The sequence below is a fragment of the Meriones unguiculatus genome, chromosome 7 (genome assembly GCF_030254825.1).
Source record: "Meriones unguiculatus strain TT.TT164.6M chromosome 7, Bangor_MerUng_6.1, whole genome shotgun sequence".
In the NCBI taxonomy this organism is placed as follows: Eukaryota; Metazoa; Chordata; class Mammalia; order Rodentia; family Muridae; genus Meriones; species Meriones unguiculatus.
In genome coordinates, this window is record NC_083355.1 from 19,968,834 (window position 1) to 19,990,456 (window position 21,623).

The 21,623-nt window shown below is 41.7% G+C and overlaps 1 protein-coding gene across 9 annotated transcripts in view; it reads left to right on the forward strand.

Annotated features, from left to right (window-relative positions):
* Brca1 (BRCA1 DNA repair associated) overlaps nucleotides 1-21,623 on the forward strand; it is a 66,351-nt gene that overhangs the window by 29,019 nt on the left and 15,709 nt on the right. For 6 of the 9 annotated variants that reach the window (XM_021641183.2, XM_060386658.1, XM_021641185.2 and 3 more), the window contains 6 exons: nucleotides 453-529; nucleotides 5,921-6,092; nucleotides 11,379-11,508; nucleotides 14,106-14,284; nucleotides 16,954-17,237; nucleotides 19,545-19,632. In XM_021641183.2, coding sequence (XP_021496858.1) covers nucleotides 453-529; nucleotides 5,921-6,092; nucleotides 11,379-11,508; nucleotides 14,106-14,284; nucleotides 16,954-17,237; nucleotides 19,545-19,632 — 930 coding nt within the window. The remainder of the gene's footprint in view (nucleotides 1-452; nucleotides 530-5,920; nucleotides 6,093-11,378; nucleotides 11,509-14,105; nucleotides 14,285-16,953; nucleotides 17,238-19,544; nucleotides 19,633-21,623) is intronic. The other 3 variants (XM_060386655.1, XM_021641181.2, XM_060386657.1) reach the window with 1 other exon arrangement.

Genomic DNA, 21,623 nt, shown 5'->3' on the forward strand with positions numbered 1-21,623 from the left:
ACCTGCAAGACAATCTAATGCTTTGGCTTCCACAGGTGCCTGCTACGTTCATATATAATAACGCATACAGACATGCACATAGTTAAAAATAAATATTTTAATGGCTGTATGCAACAAGAATGTGTGATAGGATGAACTTGAATGACCTAATTGTCAGTAGACTTGCTTCTAGTTTTTATTGCAGTATTTATTTATTTATTTAGGCAAGGTTTCTCTCTGTAGCTCTGGCTAGCCTAGAACAGAGATCTGCTTCCCAAAATCTGGGATTGGATGCAGTCACTACTACCCCCAGCTTACTATGGGAGTTCTGAAAAAAAATCCAGTGTCCCAAATTCAGTCATTCATTTGAGACGACAGTGAAGCAAGTGCTGTAAAAGGGAGGGAACAGACACTGCAGGCTTCAGAGTTCATGGTCTGCCTTTATATCCGGGTCTCTGGTTTGATTGTTTAAGGTGAAGTGGCATCTGGATATGAGAGTGAAACAAACCTTTCGGAAGACTGCTCACAGAGTGACATTTTAACCACCCAGGTAAAAATCCTACATTTTTACGGCTACTAGTTTTGTATCTCGAGTAAGTTTTTTTTAAGCACTCACCATGGTTTAATAGTTTTTTTATGTATGTATATCCACCATCTTGCTCATTGTAGAATGCTGAACACTATAGAATAGCCAGGAACTTTAAAACCTATTAACCCCATAGTAAGATTATATGAAAGCAGTATTGTATCAAAAGGGTTGTATTTATTCTCAGAACCAAACTGAAGCCTACAGAGCTGTCTTTGCAATAGAGTCCATCTCACTTTCATTGTGTTGTGGATATTTCTTTTTTTATTTTTGTCTTTTAACCTAGTTGCTTGTTAGGAACTCTAAGTTAACTCTTTCTTGTTAGAGAAAAACTTACCTGATATTCATTCCTGAACTTAGAAATGGGCTGCTTTTGAATGGAATAACAGCTTTATTACCTCTACAGCTCTCTATTGTATGAGTGCTTCTGCACCATGGCAGGAGAAGTCTCTTAGGGAAAACATTATTTATTTATTTGTATTATGTGGGTGTGTGTGCCACCAAGGTAAATGTGGAAGTCAGGTGACACCTAATGGGTGTTGTTTCTGGAGATCAAAGCAGGTCCTCATCTGTGATGGCAAGTGCTTGTATGCTCTGAGCTAACTCACTGGTCCAGTGGAGTTGTTTGGAACCTTTTGAATCATCCTGTTGTGGCTTTTGTTTCTCTCCAAAGTATGAATGCACTTGTAGCTGCTAGCCTGTGGGTAGTTTTTCTTCTCTTCCTAGAAAGTACCCAATTAAATTAAATTGGTAGTTCTTAGTATTCTTAACATCATGTTTGTTGTCATCAAAAACTCAGAAAAGGAGCCAGGCATGGCAGCGCACGCCTATTAGTCCCAGCCCTTCTGAGGCAGAGGCAGGTGGATCTCTATGAGTTCTAAGCCAGGCTGGTTTATATTTTGAGTACCAGGCCAGCCAGTGCTACAATGTGAGACCCTGTTTCAAAAAAACAAGATAAAACAAAAAAAAAAAAAACTGTTCAGGTAACATTCTAAATACTTATATTGTGATTTACTCTTTTTTGTGTCATTAAAATTTATCAGTGACTTTTTAATGTTATTTATTAATTGTACTGGGAATTGTGTATGCTAGGCTAGCACTATACCATGAGCTACTTCCCTAGTCTCAGTGACTTACATGGGAGAAGGGCCATTTGTTTGTTGAGACAATGTCTCACTTTGTTATAGCCTTGAGATCCTCCTGTCTATGCGTCTTGAATGTTGGAGTTATGCGAACTCACCAGCATGTCTGGCTTTTTTTAAAGATGATCTATTTATTTTTAAATTTCATGTGCATTGGTATTCTGCCTGCTTGTGTATGTGAAGCTGTCAGATCCCTTGAAACTGGAGTTACAGACAGTTGTGAGCTGCCATGTGGGTGTTGGGAATTGAACCCAGGTCCTTTGGAAGAACAGCCAGTGCTCTTAACTGCTGAGCCATCTTTTTAGCCCATGTCTGGCTTTTTTTTCAGTTACTGAGTAGCTTTCGATTGTTTGATTTCTATTATTTGTTCCTTTGCTGCCTGAGGTTTTAGGCTAAGAGGCACGTTGCTATTAGACACACCACTCTAGTAGACATCCTGCTTGCTGGATATTCACCCCCATCTCTGACGGTTTTGATGTACATACATAGCATTACGCTGTTCTTTAGAAGGAGTAAGCCACTCTGCTTCTACCTTCTGCGGTATTTGGAGTTTCCACTTTGCTGTTTCTTTGCCAACACTAGGTGTTGTCCAGTATTTAAGTCTTCTAACTCCTGGCTGGCATTGCTGTGAGGCTGACAAATAGAAAGGACTTGCCTCCTACTGACCGTGTTCTGTTCAGAGTAAATGCTAGGCCTGAAGCCTGTGGAAATTGAGAGGAAACATTGAGACAATGGTCCATTCCGCATCGTATTTATCACTCAAATTCTCTATTTTTGCAAGATTGTCATGATGATCAAGTTGATTAAAAAGACCTGTGTTCCATTCCTCTGGTCCTTTCTGGGTTTAGATTTGGGGCTGTGTCAATATGTCTGTCACCTAATTCTGTCCCTTGGCTGTTTGTTTTTTAAGTTCCAGCTTTTTATTCCATCTGTCTTAGCCATACTGCATTATATTTGACATTCAAGAAACTACTTCATTGTTTCTTGTATCTCTGATCTTATTCCCAGAAATATGTTCATTATTTGTTCAGGATTCATTTTTTTTAAATTGTTTTTGTATCAAGTATCTATTTAAAACAGGTGACTTTTATCTGACTAGCACAGATAAGCAAAATGATTGAAATGGAGTCTTTCCCCTCTGTTCACATAGAACTGAGGAGTAATAGATGATACAGAATGCCGCATTTGATATCATTAGTATACCTTTTTGATGCTCCTGGGGTGAGCGGGTATGTGTGTGCACACGTGTGTATTCCCCAGCAGACAGGTGACCTTGCAAGGTTGTCTCCTCCTCCTATATAGGTCCCAGGGATCAAATTCAAGTTCTTAGGCTTGGTGGCAAGTACCTTTACCCACTGAACCATCTTGCCAGCCCTCCTACCTCTCCCCTATTTTTTAAACCTAAAGATGTCATTCAGTCATTCATTCATTTCTGCATTAAATGTTTGCAGAGAACTTACTCTCTGATAGGCAGTTAGGGTCAGGCTTGGTGTTGCACACCTTGTAGACCTGAGCATTTCCAGCATAAGAGAATATTAGGTAGGAGAATCAAGTTTGAAGCTAGCCTGGGTTTACATAGACCTGTCTTAGAAACAAAATAAAGTAAGCAAGGGAAGCCTTCTCACATCAAGGAAATTGTGTGTTGTGCCCTGAGTATACTGATACATTGGCAGCCAGAGCCAAGGGATGAGGTGTACTGTTCTGATAGACAGTTACTGGCTGGGACATCCCAAGGAGACTTGAGCTAGGCTTTGACATATGAGAATTGTTTACCAAATGGGGAAAGAGGGGAGGCAGCAACGGAGGCAAAGACCTGGGTGCATCGAATGCCTGGGGATCACTGACTAGTCCGGTGTCTCTAGAATACGTGGCCTGTGGGAAATGTTGGGGATAAATAACAGACAAGACCTAGGTGTGCATGGACTTTTGAACAGTGTCTTTAGGAATTTGGGCTTTGTCCTAGGGGCAGTAATGACTACGTTCTTTATTGTTCAGAAATACTGACTTATTACCTGAGTCATGTTATGCTACTGAAGGCCCACTGGGAAAAGGAGTCTTGATAAACATAGCTTTAGAGAACTTTGGAAGTATTATAGCTATATTAAAGTGAGAGAGTAGCGTTGTGGGACTAGAACTGAAGAATAAGAGAGATATTTTCAGAATTAGGATCCAGCAGGCTTGGTAACAAGCATGGCTTTATCCTTCCTGGTACATTTGAGCAATTACCTAGAGTAGAATTTGCCTAAGGTATGCATCCCTTTCTATAGGAAAACACAAAGAAAGTCCCCACACCAGTACTCCAATTACTTTTTTTTTTTTTTTTCTGATTTTCTGGTGTGTTTAATGGCTGCTTGGAAGTTTGAGGGCAGACTAATTCGGCATTGGTCTGATAATCTGATGTAGGACCTTGGCTAGGGTTTGATCAGCAATGTCAGTACTCACGGGTACCACGTGGTGGCATTGGCTTCCCTGTAGATGTTGGCAGCTGTACATCTCAGAGTAAAGCTGAAAATACATTTTTTTTTTTTTGGTCATGAAAGTCTCTTGAGAACTATGCATTTAATGTAGCTGTAGGAAGAAAATGGCTTGTTTTTAGTGGAGAGCAAAGTCATTTTCAAGGGTCAGAAGAAAGAAAGAGAAGATGAAACTGATTTTTCTCCTCCCCCAACTAAAAAACAACATTCCTACTGAAAGTGGTGAAGAGACATATATTTTGGGAAGTTCTTTATATACCTACATTCTTTGCTTATCAAATACTTTTAACTTGCTGGGATTGTTTGTGCCAGGGCCTCACTGTGTAGCCCTGGCTAGTCTGGAACTCACTATATAGGCCAGATAGGCCTCAACTCAGTTGCTGGGGATTAGTGGAGTATACTACTATGCCCAGTTTAGACAACTTCTTTTTGGTTTTTCAAGTCAGGGTTTCTCTGTGTAGCCATGGCCATCCTGGAACTCAATTTGTAGACCAGGCTGGTCTTGAACTATTAGATAACCTGATAAACTATTAGATAACCTGATAAAGCTCCAACAGGAAATGGCTCACCTGGAAGCTGTGCTGGAGCAGCATGGGAACCAGCCTTCTGTCCACTCCCCTTCCCTTGTAGCTTACCTCTGCCTCCCCAGTGCTAGGGTAAAAGGTAGGCACTGCCACTGCCTCGCTAGATGACTTACTGAATTGGAACCGTAAACAGTAGGAACTCATGTTCAAGAAGATTTCATTCTCTTGAATTGAAAACAGTAGCTGTTACAGGTCTCCTAGAGTGTAATAGAAAATTATTCAATACTTCATCCATTTAAAAACTAAATATAGTGAGGGCTGGAGAGATGGCTCAGAGGTTAAGGGCACTGGCTGCTCTTCCAGAGGTCCTAAGTTCAATTCCCAGCAACCACATGGTGGCTCACAACTATAATGAGATCTGGTGCCCTCTTCTGGTGTGCAAGTATACATGCAGGCAGAACACTGTATACATAGTAAATAAATAAATCTAAAAAAAAACTATACTTGGTGCTGAGCACATCTCTACTCTTAGCTTATAGATACTTTAAAAATAAAATAAAAAAATTAAATCAGGAGCTAGAGAGATGGTGCAGTGGTTAGCAGTACTTGCTGCTCTTACAGAGGACCTGAGTTCAGTTCCCAGCACCCACATGATGGCTCACAACTCCTGTTCTGGTGGATCTAATGCTCTCTTGTGGCCTCTGAGAGCATTAGTCATACATATGTAGACAAAACATCCATAACCTAATTTTTTTTAAGCATACTTTTTTTTTTTGCAAACTAATTAAATTCTTATTCCACAGTACCGAATCTTTGAAAAATGGTTTATGTAAGATATTAACAGATTCTTGCAAATTTTAAGCCTAAGGTACTGTTATTGTATCCATCATTGTGTCCCCTGTCCCATCCTGTGTCCTTCACCGTCGCCCTTCCGCAACCCCTTTATTTTTAAAAGAAAATAATGAGCTACAATGAAGCAAGTCTATTTAGGAGAATTGGAAAATGCTCTCTCTCTCTCAACATCATTCTGAAATAATTTCAAGGTCATTAACCACATGAGCATGGTTGGATTAAAAGATATTCAACCAGAACTCATAATTCCATGCTAGGTGATTTTGGTTCTCTTGCTGAAATTAGTTGGTGTGACATTTTTACTTTATGACATGTCCCTCAAAAGTGTGTGACATTTTTTGGTGTTCTCTTTTGGTTTTACAGCAGAAAGCTACCATGAAAGATAACCTGATAAAGCTCCAACAGGAAATGGCTCACCTGGAAGCTGTGCTGGAGCAGCATGGGAACCAGCCTTCTGTCCACTCCCCTTCCCTTGTAGCTGACCCTCGTGCCCCGGAAGACCTACCAAATCCAGAAGAAAACATATCAGGAACAGGTCTGTAAATACCTTTTATTCACCTGTCCGGTTGTCATCTCAGAAGCTTCCAGCCTCTGTCTGTTAGCCTAGGCTTAGAGTGTTTTCAGCCTCTGAGACTTACTGCTGAATGAGCTCAAAGCTCACCCTTTCTAGACCTTTCTGAACTCCTGCTGGCTGGCTGGCTGGCTGAACTCAGCTCTTCTGGCTCAAGCGCCTCTCTAAACTGACTGATTCTCTCAGCTTCTGACTTTCTAGTCTGCTTGGCCTGAGACTAACTCTAGCAATCTGTTCTAATCTCTGGCTCCTTCTCATTCTTTGGGTCATCTGTCTTCACCTGTGTCTAGCTTGTTCTCTCTATAGCCTGTCTCTGTAAAACTGCCTCCTCTCTCTGTCTCTTTGTGTCTGTCTGTCTTTCTCTCTTTCCTTTTAAGTCACCTCTCCTCTATTCTCATGAAAGTTGGGCATATCCTATTCTGTCAAATCTTTCTCTAATTCATTACTTTGTCTGCCTCATTTAGATATCACTTTCAAACATGGCTGCTTCTTTCTACTACTTAACTTTACTAGTAAACTTCATTGTTTGGGATTAAAGGTATGTGCTAGGGTCATGTCTGTATTCCAGCCAGAGTAGCCATGTTGCTGGATTAAAATCCCTCTACACAGGTCTGTAATACTGAACAAATGCCAGTATCGGAAGCAAAACTCTGCCTTCCTTAACCTCTGTTTCTTTCAAGAAGTGAGGACTGAGTTCCATCACTGAGTGATCTTTGCTTACTCCGTGTTTACTAAGTTGTTCCCTGAGTAATTGGGAGCCTTATTTCTAGTCCCTGCTTACAAGCGATGTACCCTGCAGAGGGGCCCAAGATAATCATTCGTTCATGTCCTTCTAGGGGGCCTATGGAGACCCCACAGCAAATAGAAATAGTTCTTGCTCTTAGTTGTTGGGGAGATTGGTGGTAGTTGACCCCTTAATTCCAGAAAGCCATGAGAAAATAAAAACCACTCAGATGTACTCCTTATAGTGATAGATCACAAAGCAAAGACCTTTTTCGGTGTTTTCTGGTCTGAAGGAAAAACCTTTTATTTCAGGAGCTGTTCCTTACGTTTTCATTCAGAAAGTGGGGTTTGGTGGTCGTGTGTGCGCTTGCGGGGTGGAGGCACGGGGATCAGGAGTAAGAGTTTTCATTAGAGAATCCTTGTGTCTGGCAGCCACATACAGGAGTTGGTGCTTGGGCACAGACCAAGGTGGTGAGCCCCTCTCCGAGTTTCTTTGCTCTGGTCGCAGTAGTCCCACCAGTCTTGGTGCTCGGGTTCAGCACCTCCTCCACAGTCCTCTGGGGCCCTGAGGCCTTCCTTTGACTCTTAGAGACTCAGCACTGTTCATTATTCGGTATAGTGGCCTTGGTCTCCACATGTGCCTTGTAATATTTTTATATTCTGAAAGAAACAGTAGCTCATGCAAGGGAAGCTGGGAACTCTGTTGCTATGGCACTGATTCAAAATGAGTCTGTTCCCTTAAATACTTTCTTTGTTACTGCATCTTCATTTAGTTTATCACCAGATAATGAAACAGAGTCCCATCCCCAGTACAGTTATCTTTGGGGTACTGTCACTGTTATTGTGAAAATAGATGGGACTTTCAGTGCTAATGCACAAGATAAGAATTGTTACTGTCTAGCTTCCAATCGCTGCCTAAACCTACTACCTCACATTTGGCATACATGCTAGGTTTTTTTCCTCCAACTGAATATCTGTAGATAAAATGTTTCTTTGTGAAAAGAATAAAAATGTTTCTTTGTGGCTCATTTCTAAAATACTTGACTGACAATACCAACTCCAGTTTTGAGCCTTTCTCTCCTTAGGCTGATGCATTAGGAGAAACCCAATCTCCTTTACCTTTTAAAGATATTTTTAGGAAGAGCACACACTTTTAATCCCAGCACTCAGAGAGGCAGATGCAGGAGGATCTCTATGAGTTTAAGGCCAGCCTGGTCTACATAGCGAGCTCTGGGACAGGAGTACATAGAGAGACCCTGTCTCAAAAAGCAAACAAACAAAAAGATATTTTTTGATATAGACTTAAGTGCTATGGTTAAGAAGGTTTACAGAAAGGGTACAGTCATATATGGAGGATTTTCAGAGGCTCCTGGCGTGGTTCATTTTCTTCCTGATGTTATCTTAATGTTAATTAATCATAATTCTTTTTTTGGTGAATGTGCTGTGTATGTATGTAGTGTGTGTGTGTGTGTGTGTCTGTTCAATCGTGCACACATGAAATGTCTTACTTTCCAACTTCTCTGAGGTAGTCTTTTCTTAAATCTGGAGTTTGCATTCTATATGGCTAGACTGGCAGCCAGGAAGTCCTAGCAATCCTCTGTCTTCACACCTCTCACCCTTACCCCCAGCCTTGGGGTTACAGGTACACCTGAGCCACCCCTAGCTTATAACAGGTGCTAGGATCCAAATTCAGGTCCTCAGGGTTACACAGCAAGCGCTCTTAACCACTAAGCTGGCTCTGCAGCCCACCCCTCCACTCTGAGGCTGGTCTCAAGCCCACCGTGTAACTAAGGATAACCTTGAAGTGCTGGTCCTTTTCAGCATTGGCCAAATGCTGAAATTGGGTTTGGGCGTGCATCACCATGCTTGTTTTGTGCAGCGCTGGGGCTCTAATGCAGAGATTCATGAATGCTAGGCACACACTCTGCCTTCAACGCACTCTGGATCTTCCTGCCTATGACACTAGGCCTGACCACCAGTCTTTTTCATGGAGAGAAGATTATGTACATGACTGTTTTGCCTGCATGTGCATATGTGCTCTAAGTGAGTGCCTGGTGTCCACAGAGGTCAGAAAAGGGCAATGGATCCCCTGGGACTGAAGTTACAGGTAGCTGTAAGATAGTACATGAACACCATGTGCGTTCTGGGAACCAAACCCAAGTCCCCTGCAAGAGCAACAAGTTTTGTGGGTGTTTGTTTGTTTGTTTGTTTGTTTTGCGGGGGTGGAGGAGGTTCAAGACAGGGTTTCTCTGTGTAGCCTTGGCTGTCCTGGACTCACTTTGTAGACCAGGCTGCCTCAAACACAGATCCACCTGCCTCTGCCTCCCTGAGTGCAGCAATGGGAGCAGCACTGGGTCCCACTGCAACAAGTGCTCTTAACCCCCGAGTCTCCGCTTTTGAGCTGTTTCCAACATTCCAATATTCTCCTGAGTAGGGTGGCTCACAGTTGGTTCCAGTGTCTTTTTCGGGGGAAAGGGTTGTCTTTTTTTGGACAGGTGCTCTAGGCTGTCCTAGGACTCCCTGTGGAAACTGGGGTGACCTCACTGAGACCCTCCCTGTCTCTCCCAGGTTCTGGTGTTAAACACTGCCCTGGGGCTTTGTTTGTTTTTGAGATAGGGTCTCACTATGTAGCCTTGGCTAGCCTGGAAATGCCCCTCTGTCCTTATACCAAGTGCTAGGATTAAAGGTATACACTCTCATTCCTAGATTTTAGTGGCTTTAAATGGATAGAAGATATTTAATTTTCAATTAATTGTTTTTGATGTTTGAATATTTTTTCTACTTTGCATAGTAGCACGTGCCAGAGCCTTACCTTGGGTCAGTTATGATTTTCCTATTTCTGTGCCTTTCTTTATTAGTTCCTTATATTTCTCAAGATTCCTTATCAACCAGTACCGTGAGGTAGAGGTGTGTGTGTTTCATAGTGATTGAAAGTGTGAGGCAAATGTCCTACGGCCTACACACACATACACACACACACACACACACACACACACACACAGCCTATACTCACTTGTGCACACAGAAACACATTAACACTCCAGCCGGGTCCTGTGTTGTGTTTGGTGTGTTTTGTGATTTCAGTACTTTTGCTTTCTTGATGGCAGTAGAGATTTGGGCACAGTTCAGTTTGCTTCAGAGATAAGAATACATTATATATTCTTGTTTTCTTGTCACGCAGGGCCAAAAAAGAAAGACTCAAAGATAGTTTGTTTTCAGCCTGTGGTAACTGAATAACTATTTATAAAGTCTTAACATTCCTGTTCTGAAAAAATAAAACTAGTAAAAAAAAAAAAAATCCTGTTCTGTTTTTCTTTTTTTTCCCCTCTCTCCCTCTCTTTCTCTCTCTCTTTTCCTTTGGGATTTTCCAGATGAGGTTTCTCTGTGTAGCCCTGGCTATCCTGGAACTCACTCTGTAGACCAGGCTAGCCTTAACTCAGAGATCCACTAGGGTCCTGGAGCTGGCTTCCGGACAAAGAATGGGGGCTCTGTTTCTCTCAGGGACAGCTAGAGCATTTTAGGGCGAGGCCTAGCCCAAGGCCTATGTGCTAGGCTGGGGTGTCAAAGTTTTCCACATAGTGTTACAATTTAGCTCTTTTAGAATGAGATTGCCAGTGGCAGTGGAAGCTGGGGCTTCCAAAGCCTATGACTATAGCAAAATAATGTTACAGTTCTGGGTTAAGCTGTTGTGCTCAGCCCAGCAGAGGTGTGGAAGGGTGGTGAAAACCCATGCCTGGTGAGCTTGCAGCCTGTTTGTTTGAAATCAGGGATTTATAAACCTTAGGGCAGTGGGTGAGATTTCAAGGATGAGTATGCTTGATTCCCTGGGGTCAGTGCTTCAAGGATACTTGGTTTACATGTGCTGTCTCATTTTTCATGCAGTAGCTTGGTCCTTTCACAAGAAGGAGAATACAGTACTTAATTATCCTATAGGTGAGGAGGAAATCTCCAAGTACAGTTGGAAATCACTGCCGGGGACTAGGATCCTTAGCAGGGTGGAGCATTTCTAAGAATTCCCAGCTGTTTGCTGGAGTGGTTTCCTTATCAGAAAAGGGTCTGTTCTGTAATCTTCCCTGAGGGCTATATGACCCTCCTTACAAGACGTGGGGTCACCCAGATCAGGGGAGACTTTTAGAACCTTGCTGAGAAAAGGGAGTCTGTCATCATAGACAGACTGCAAATAAATGGCTATCCAGAGATGTCAGACTTCAGCCTTATCCAGCAGAGCCCCACAGTCTGCTACATACAGTCAGGTGTGAAGGCACACAGCTGGGACCCTGTACCTGAGGGGTAAAGGCAGAAAGATCAGTTGTTCAGTCCTGTCACTGACTTTTGTGCTGGCCCACGCTGGTAAATTATGCTGAAAAGATGGAGGCTAGAGAATCACGAGGGTCCTGTCACACACAAAAGAAAAAAAAACCAGTTTGACTGTCCTAGATTACTGCTTTTAAAAAAATCAATATCCTCACCTGAATTAAGACCATCAGAACAAATAAGTAAAATAGATTTTTCTCATTCTATTTAAAGCAATTTTAACTTCAGAGAACATTAATAAGAACCCTGTAAGCCAGAATCCAAAGAGCCCTTCTGCTGACAAGTTCCAGCCACAATGTCCCGGCGGTTCCACCAGTACAGAAAAAGAATCGGAAGTGGGAAGGTAAGAGACGTCAGTCTGTGGCATCCAGGTGACATCTTTGCTTGCACTGACCTGCTCTTAACTTTGTTTTCATCAAGCCAGGAGTGGTGGCGTGAGCCTTTAATCTTAGCACTTGGTTTGCAGGCAGGATCTCTGAGTTCAAGGACAGCCGGGGCATCACAGAGAAACCCTGTCCTGAAAAATCAAAAAGAAAAAAAAAAATCTCTGAGCTAGGGCCATGACTCAATCATGTGATTTCAATGCAAACATGAGGAGCTGAGTTCAGTCACTAAAGCCCACCTAAAAGTTATTAGAAGCTGCACACCTATAACCCTGTGCTAGGGTTCCTGAGCCAGGGACAGAGATAGGCAGATCCTGGGTGCAGTGAGAGATGGGTACAGAGCTATAGCGGTAGACTCCAGCCTCCACGATCACCCACCCAGGCAAGCACACATGCATGCATGACTGCACGTGCACCTCACTCATACAAAAAATGCCAGGAGCAGCAAACAAACCTAAAACGGCAGCTCTGGGACACAAAGACAGGAAGTTCTTTAGTGTTGTTGGCCAGCTAGTTTATCCAAACTGGTTTTCTCAGAAGAGACCCTGTCTCCAAAATAAGGTAGAGAAAAATCAAGGTGGCTACTCAGCGTCAGTTCCTGTTTTCTTTTCCTTGGCTTTGTTTGGGGGTGTTTTTGAGACAGGGTCATTCTCGATGGTTTGGAACTCACCAGGTTGGCATCAAACTTGCAATAATGCTCCTTCAGCCTTCAGAATACTGGGTGTACACATTTACAGACACTTAGTGATCATAGGTTACATTCCTCTGTTTATTTGGATACAGCCTTTTTGGGTGTGTACAAGGCTTAAACCACAACCTGAGAAATAAGCACTTGAACTTTTTTTTTTTAATATTATTTTTTTCTTTTTTATGTGCATTGGTGTGAGGATTTCAATCAAGTCCCTTAGAATTGGAGTTACAAACAGTTGTGAGCTGCCATGTGGGTGCTGGGAATTGAACCCCGGTCCTTTAGGAAGAGCAGACAGTGCTCTTAACCACTGAGCCATCTCTCCAGCCCCTTGGCCTTTCTTTTAAAGGTGAAAATACAATAGAATTAACCAAAACTGAAACACGCTTAGGAGCTGATGACAGATGGCTCCAGGCAGGCCTTGCCCTAACTGAAATGTTTGCCTTCCTAGAAGTCTGTTCATTTACTCTGGGAAATATTAAAAATATTGTTTCAGGACATATATTTAAATCACTTGATAAAAACTATACAGAAAAAAATGAGACTGTCAAATCAGTCTTCTGAATTTGGGGATTAGAGAAAAGTACCACCAAAGCCTGCTTTTATTTTCAGAGATACACCTATAGGACAAACATCTTAGCACTCCAAGAAACAAAAGAGCTCTTGTTTTTCTGAATCCTTAGTATGTGTATATATCCTTTTGGGGAATGGTGACAGGTTGTCAATAATCTAACAATGCCATCCTTCCCTGGCTTTGGACTTAACCTAGAACTTATTTTTAAGCTGGCATTGAGATTGTAACCCCCTCCAAAAGGTAGGGGAGTCTGCTTTTTTGGGTACTAAAGTGATGTTTTGTGGTAAGTATCTCATTGGCATAGTAAGTCATAAACACTCAAAACACTAGAGGAACTGCTCATTAGACATACAAATTATTAAGGTGTAATGGTTGACTTTTTAGGGTGTGTGTTGGTGGGAATCAAATACAGGCCTTCAAGTGTGCTAGGCAAACTGCTTTTCCACTGAGGTATGTGCCTGCCCCTGATAGTTGACCTTTTTGTTGTTGTTGTTTTTAATTGTATATTTTTGTGTATGTATTTCAAGACAGGGTCTCAGGTAGTCCAGGTTGGCTTTGAACTTACTTTGTAGTTAAGGGTGACCTTCAGCCTCTACCTCAGGAGACTGACTTTCATTTATGTGCTACTACTCCTGGCTTTTATTTATTTTATTTTATTTTATTTTGCATGTGTGAGTATTTTGCTCAAAGGTATGTCTCTGTTGTGCATCTTGGAGCTGGAGCTATGCACAGCTGTGAACCATCATGTGTGTGCTAGGACTTGAACCTAGGTCCTCTGCAAGAAGAAAAGTGCTGTTAACTGCTGAGCCATGTCTGCAGCCCAGCATCTTGCTTTTAGAATGACTTTGGACATTGAAAAGGCAGGAAATAAAGGGGATGTTATAAATTCTTCCAAAACTGAGTAGAAATAAAATGTGAAGATGTCAGCATTACCCAGTTCTCTATCTTCATAAGAGGCCTCACATGCATTTGGACTCAAGTAGAATAGTGGATAGAATCTGAATTAGCCACAGTGGATATTTGGCAAAAGAAAAAATTGCTGACATGCTTCTAAACAGCTCTGAGATATACTGCCTCAGACCAGCCCTGGAGGGGAGATACCGTACGTCAGCAGTGGCATGTTGGCAGGCAGCATGAATCCCGGCTCCTAGGCTGTCGCGTGGGCTCTTTTTTGCTGATCATTCCTTATTTCTGTGACAGAGAGATGTTTCACTCATGCTTTGGCTGCCGAGGAGTTATGATTAGGCCTTTCTGAATTGGTAGTGATGGTTTTCTTCTTTCATCCATCTTTCCAGGCCTTCCCCTTTTAAATCTCCATTGACAGGCAGTAGGTGCTCTGCACATAGCCGCTCTGGGGGTCTTCAGAACAGAAACTGCCCACCTCAAGAGGAGCTCCTTCAGGCTGTTGAATTGGAGAAGTCATGTGAACCACAGAACTTAACAGGGCAGTTTTGCTTGCCAAGGCAAGATCTAGGTAATGCTTCACCTTTTTAATGGAGAAACACTTTGTTTCACTCTGTATCCTGATAAAGCTGTTCTGGTTTGTCAGCTTTCAAATGCACTGGGTTATCATGGGTGTTTATTATAAATATGTAAGTGTACTTTTGAAAAATAACTTGAGTTGCAATCTGAGTGTACTTGAAAATTATTACAGTTGTAAGTCTGTCCATAGCGGATTACTCATAGTTTTGAACATTGTAGAGTCTGGTCATCTAAATGTTTCATTTCGACTGTTAGAATCTTGAGACCCTAGAATAAAAAGTTAGAGGCCTGTACTTTACTGGAAAATAAGTCACATCCCAGAGTGAACTTTTTTTTTTTTTAAGATTTATTCATTTTATGTATATAAGTGTTCTATCTGCATTTACATCTGCCAGAAGAGGGAATCAGTTCACACTGTAGATGGTTGTGAACCACCATGTGGTCACCAGGAATTGAACTCATGATCTTTGGAAGAGCAGACAGTGCTCTTAATCGCTGAAGCCATCTCTCCAGCCCCAGAGTCAACTATTTTTAATGAATATAAATGACTATCTTTTATGCTTCAGAAATCACTTAGTAAAGTGATTATATTTTATGACTTGTAAATCAAAGTTTTAATCAGTAAAGAAAGGTTTAGTTATTCTCCAAAAATATATTAATCATTAAAAAAAAAGCATTTGGCATCAGATTTTGGCTGTGTTCTTACCTAACTTAATTTTTTTAAGGATTTATTTACTTATCTGCCGTGTGCATAGGTATTTTGCCCACATGTATGTGCACAGCATGCATATCTGGTGTCTCTTAAGGCCAGAAGAGGATGGCGGATACCCTGGGGCTAGAGTTACATGCTAGTTACATGCCAGGAGGTGCTAGGAAGAAAACCCAGGTTGTCTGGAAGAGCAGCCAGTGCTCTCAGCTGCTGAGCCGTTCTTTTTATCTTTTTAGCCTAATTGTTTGTTTGTTTTGTTTCTGTGTGGCCCTGATATCTTGGAACTCTGTGTAGACCGGGCTGTCCTGGAACTCCCAAAGATTGACCTGCCTCTGCCTCCTGAGTGCTGAGATTAAAAAGCAAGCACCCTACCACCAGCTCCCTAGTTTAATTCTTGATCATTGACATTTTCTAAAATGTTTTAAAGATGTGTTTGCTGTTTTTAGGTGCTTGTTTATTAATTTAGTTCTTGTTGATTAAGGGAACGATGTAAAGGTTTATAATTTTTAACCTTTTTTTCCTTAATGAAAGTCCTGTGTATTGACTGCCCCCAAAATGGGCAACATAATAAATACAAAATAAGAATATTTAAAATCACCTCTATTCCTGTCCAGTTACTACTAATAAAAGATTGCTGTTTCATCTGGGCATGGTGGCACACACCTATTAGTCTCAGTACCTGATTGGCAGAGGCAGAAGGATCTCTGAGTTTAAAGCCAGCCTGGTCTCCATAGTGAGCTCCAGGCTAGCCAGGGCTACTTAGACTTTCTACAATAATAATAGCAATAATAATAATTGCTGTTTCTTTGGTTACTGTGGTCAATTTTATTTTTAGAATATAGTTATTGAACGCAGTGTAGTGGCACACGTCTGTAGCCTCAGTTACTTGAGTAGCTGATGCACGAGGATTGCTTCACCTAGAGTTCAAGGCCAGTTTCATTAGTGGCAGTATATAAGACCTTATTTCTTTGGTTTTTTTCGAAACAGGATTTCCCTGTGTAAGCTTGGCTGTCCTGTAATTAACTCACTATGTAGACCAAGCTGACTTCGAACACAGAGATCAGCTTGTCTCTGCCGCCCAAGTGCTGGGATTGAAAGCATGTGCCATCACCACCCAGCACAAGACCCTATTTCACCTAATAAGTTAAAGTATAGCCTAACTTTAAACTTGCTATATAGCCCAAGTAAGCCTTGACCCTGTAAGCTTCCTGCTGCAGCCTCAAGTAGCTGGGCTTATAGGACTTTGCCACCAAGCCTCATGACAGTAAATGTTTCTGGACTGGACTGGCAAGATGGCTTATAAGGTAAGAGCACTGCCACCAAGTCTGATGACTTGTGAGTTCAATCTCTGGGATTCTTAAAGTGTAAGGAGAAAACCAAACCCTATAAATTGTCCTCTGGCCTCTATAGTATATGCACATAGACACGGCAAATGAATGAATGAATAAGTATATTTATTTTCAAAGTATAAAATGTAATGGCTAGGCCAGAGAGATGTCTGAGCAAGTTGCCCTGTGGATTCCATGTGCAAAATAAGTAGATGTTAAAAGAGAACGATAATGGATGAAAATGGCTCTGTTGGAGTAAGTGTGTGTGTGTGTGTGTTTTACATACATGTATGTCAGTGCAGCACATGCATGCCTGGTACTTAGGTCAGAAGAATGGATGCCTTGGAATTTGAATTAGAGGCAGTTTTGAGCTACTATGAAGGTATTGGGAACTGAACCTGGGTATTCTGGAAGAACAGCCATCTCTTCAACCTCATGTTATGTGAGGGGTTTTGTTTGTTTGTTTTACATTTAATGTCATGTTATTTAGAGAAATTAAGATACATTGCTTTCACCAACAATATTCTATTAACATAACTTAATGGGTCTTTTAAATTCTTTGCAGAGACTGGAACCTAGAAGTCAGCATTTATTGCCACTTAAGTTAAACTTCTCTCCTTTCAGAAAGAACCCCATCCCTGGAATCTGGAATCAGCCTTTTCTCAATCAGAAACTCTGAGTCTGAGTCCCCTAAAGAGCCAGCTCGTGTTTGCACATCAACTTCAACCTCTGCACCAAAAATATCCCAGTGTCAAGGTGCTGCGTCTTTCAAGAGTCCCGCTGCTGCTTGGGCTGATACGGCAGGGCTAGAGGCTTTGGGCAAGAGAAAGCCAGAACTGACATCTTCAGAAGAAAGAACCCATGCAGAAATATCCATGGTGGTATCAGGCTTGACCCACAAAGAAGCAGTGAGTGTGTTCATATGTATCCCTATGGCAGGGACTTGACTTAGACTCCTTAATTAATATAAATACTAGCAATGAAAACCTGTGGGAAGAAATGAATATGAGGAACAATTACTGAATACTAGCCACCTTGAGGATATGATACAGTGTTTGAATTATATATTGGTGGTTTGTTTTTATCAAAGGTGGGGGTAGCTGGATATAGCACCCCTCTCCAGAAGGCATCATCTTCCCTCTTCGGCTCACATCTAAGTAAACTTATGAACGTGTGTAACTCAAAGTAGCCTGGTTCCGAGACAGAGCCATCTCTCCAGGATTTGTCCTTCCTATCTGTCCTGTAGCACCCCCTTGCTTCTTAGGATCTGGGTACCTTCGTGGGTCTCTGCGTCAGAGATGGGAATAACAATAAGTTCGCTGAACCCATGTTTCTCTTTAAGTCACTTGTACATTTCAAGCATTCTGGGAAATTTATTTCTCTTATGATTAACTGTTAACATGTCAGACAATCAATTGGATTTAATAGTAGATGCCATTTTTATTGCATGCCGAGAGGCAACCAAATCATTCTGAAGTGTTCATGGACTGTGCACCATCCCCATCCTAACCGCTCCACAGGTGGTGCCTCAGCCTGAATCCTCAGTGCCTCCACATGTCCTCTATTGAAAAGACAAGCTTTGTCCTGATAGGTAAAATGTGTAAGTACAGGACAATAACTCTTGATGTTGTCACAATCCCATGCTCAGACAGCAATTTGCTGTGAAAATTCTTACTTCTGTTTGTTTAACTAGCTCTTGATGGACTTGCTTACACATCTAGAACTCCCATTTGTTCACTGAAAATTTTTATTTCCTATTTCTTTGTTTTGTGAGTTCAGCTTTTTAGAGCTAGCTAGAGTGGTCTAATCATTTTTGCCTTGGGCAATTCTGAGCTGCAGATTAAACTACAAGTAGCTTGGGTACATGCTTTCTTTAAACAAGCAAAGAGGAAAACTTTGAGCTCTATTCAGGCTTGCTGAAGTGTGTTAAATTTATGATGAAAGCCACTGACTGTATTACACATGATTAATTCTGAAGCCTGTATTAAGATGATCTTTTCAGCAGTTGCTTGTCTAGCTGAACAGTGTTTTAAAGCTGGGATTTCAGCAATTAACCAGTTCAGAATTGCTAATGACACTGGCAGAGGGCAGCCTGGAAGTTGGAGGAGGGCAGCATTGGCTTCTCCAGCATGCTGGTTTCCCGTGCTCGGTGGCAGTGTGTAAGTAAGGCAGCATGAAAGGTGGCTGTCTTCCATTGTTGTACTAAGGGCATATCAACGTCTGCATGGGAAGCAAGGGTTAGAAAAGGATGCTCTTTGGTAAACAAGCCTATTTACCAACCAGTAGCTACCAACTATGTCAACTGTGCCTGTAATGGATCTGGTTAATTTCTTTTACTGCCTATTGATTTTTATTTGCTTGATAATAACTAAGAGACTCTAGATTTCTTTTGGGAAGATAATCTCTTCCGGTATTTTATTTTTCGTACTGACTATACAAATATCTTTCCTTGAGTGCTTTGTAACTATCAGTTAAGTCTCGGTTTTAAGCTACATATCTAGCTACAGCAGAACTTTCTATATAAGGCTAGTTACTGCTCGGGTTTATGAGATGTAAGCCGATAAGTCTATTACAGGATAGTGTGCTGTCATTCTGTAAAGAAACTCAGAATCAAGCCATATGATCTGCTTGTAACTCCATGGCTTCTAGTCCTGTGTAGACTGTATTTAGAATGTTTTTCTCTGATTTACACATGGTTTTGGGTTTGTTTGTTTGTTTGTTTGGAGGGTAAGGGGCATTGTTTGTTCGAGACAAGATCTCACTGTAGCCTAGCTGGACTAGAACTCATAGAGATCTGCCTGCCTCTGCCTCTAGGCCTCCTGAGTGCTGGGATTAAATGTGTATACTACCATGCCTGAATGATTTATGCATAGATTTTATTAAATTGTCAGTTTTGAGACTTCAGCTATGTTATATGTTTAAAAGCCCAGGTGGAGTGATCACAGTGACGCAACAGTATATGCCACGTGAGCCTGATAGCCTGAATTCAATTCCCACACACATGAAAGTGGAGAGAGCCAACTCCACAGAGTTGTCCATTGGCTTCCACATGTGTACCGAAGCACATGCACACGTGGATGCACGCGTACATAATATTTTAGATTTTTTTAGAGATGTGCCTTTCCCGGGCATGGAGGCTCAAAATTAGAATAATTAATGCTCTAAGCTTTGTACCAGAGATAGCAGCATAATTCAGTATTTGATTTTCATTTCAGATGATTGTGCAGAAGTTTGCCGAAAAATATGGCCTCACTTTGACTGATGAAATTACTGAGGAGACTACACATGTAATAATAAAAACAGGTATACTGCAGACTTTTACAGACTATGTTGCATTTACCTCATAAGCCATATGAAGAGCCATATCAATCAAGTCAGGCATGCATAATCCAAAAGTTCAGATCTACAACTGTTGGAATATGGACATAACGTTACAAGTGGAAAATTCCACCCTTCGTGTGACAGTTTGCACTCACAATGTAGGCATGTGAAACGTTGTGAAAAATTGCCTACAGGGTTTGCAGATGCAGCTTAGTGGAAGAACAGACTCCCTTGGCATACACAAGGCCCTAGATCAGTGGTTCCCAACCTCTGGGTCATGTTTGCACAACCCTTTCACAGAGGTCACCTAAGACTATGGGAAAACACAGATATTTATAGATTTTTTTAAAACTTTGTGTATGTCTATGAGAGGGTGTCAGATCTTGGTGTTGTAGACGGTTGTGAGCTACCATGTAGGTACCGGGAATTGAACCCCGGGTCTTCTGGAAGAACATTCTGTACTCTTAACCAGTAAGCTGTGTCTCCAACCCAGATATTTATATTTACATGATGATTCATAACAGTCGCAAAATTACAGTTATGAAGTAGCAACAAAAATAACTTTATGGTTGGGGATCATAACATGAGGAGCTGCGTTAAAGGGCAACAGCTTTAGGAAGGCCGAGAACCACTGCTCTAGGTACTATTTCTAGCACCACAAATAAAAAGTTACCCTTGGGATATATATAAAAAACATGAACAAGTTGGCTTTACTGACTCACACCCATGATCTCAACATTCAGGAGGCTGAGGCTGGAAGATCAGAAGTTTAAGGCTAGCCTAGGCTATAAAGCAAGACTGTCTCCAAATAAAAAAAAAAAAAAAATGAAGCGACAGCAACAAAAATTGGATATTTTGTCATGCATGGAATATGTCTCATATGTGCAAATTTTCCAACATATTTTTGGGCCTAGCATATCTTTCAGTCTGCCATGGATGAAGTGCCCAGTAGTCACTCTGTGCTTTTTTAAGGTAGCCATTTTGTTTGACCACCTTCTTTTGGATTAAATATGGGAACTACTTCCTGTCTACCTGCTTGGAGTTTGGTGAGTATAGAACAAAGACCAAATCACAGAAGAGCAACTAGGGCAAAGGAGAGAACAGGGTAGAAGTAAGTCTTTGCTCAGACTCTGGAGACTAGCTAGCTGCATGTGGCTCCTGGCTTGAGTGTGGCTGAGCGTGTTTCAGGAAGCAAGTCCTAAACCTTAACATGAAAAGAGGAAGAGTGGAGCAGCTCCGTGATGTATGCTTTCTGCGCCTTCAGTCTTAACTGTGCATAAGAGAGCACTGGGAGTTTTCACTTGGCAGTGTAAAATCTGAGTAAACATTTCAGGCTGCTGAAAAGCTTGCTTGAAATTGTCCTGCATTACTACACGCCCAATATGTGTAGCAAGTGAAGTACGGATTTAGCCTTTCATAAATCTTCTGCAGCGACTGTCTAGGTGATATCCTCTATGCTGAGCACGGTGCTTTTTCACAGTGGCAACTAAGAAGCTTAGAGTATCAGGAGGGCGCTAGAGCACTGGCTGGTCTTCTAGAGGACCTGGGATCAATTTGCAGCACCCACTTGGCAGCTCACAATCTGATGCCCTCTTGTGGTCTGCAGGGATACATACAGACAAAATACCTCTAAACATAAAACAATAATGAAGTTTTTAATTGTTTTTTCAAGACAGCGTTTCTCTGTATGGCCTTGGCTGAGCTTCGTAGACCAGGGTGGCCTGGAACTCACAAGATCCACCCGCCTCTGCCTCCCCGAGTGCTGGGATTACAGGCCTGCACTACCACACCCTGTTTTCTTTTTCTTTTTTCTTTTTTTAAGCAATCTTAAAAAAAGTATCAAGGGGCTGGAGAGATGGCTCAGAGCTTAAGAGCACTGGCTGCTCTTCCAGAGGTCCTGAGTTCCATTCCCAGCAACCACATGGTGGCTCACAACCATCTATAATGAGATCTGGTGTCTTCTTCTGGCGTGC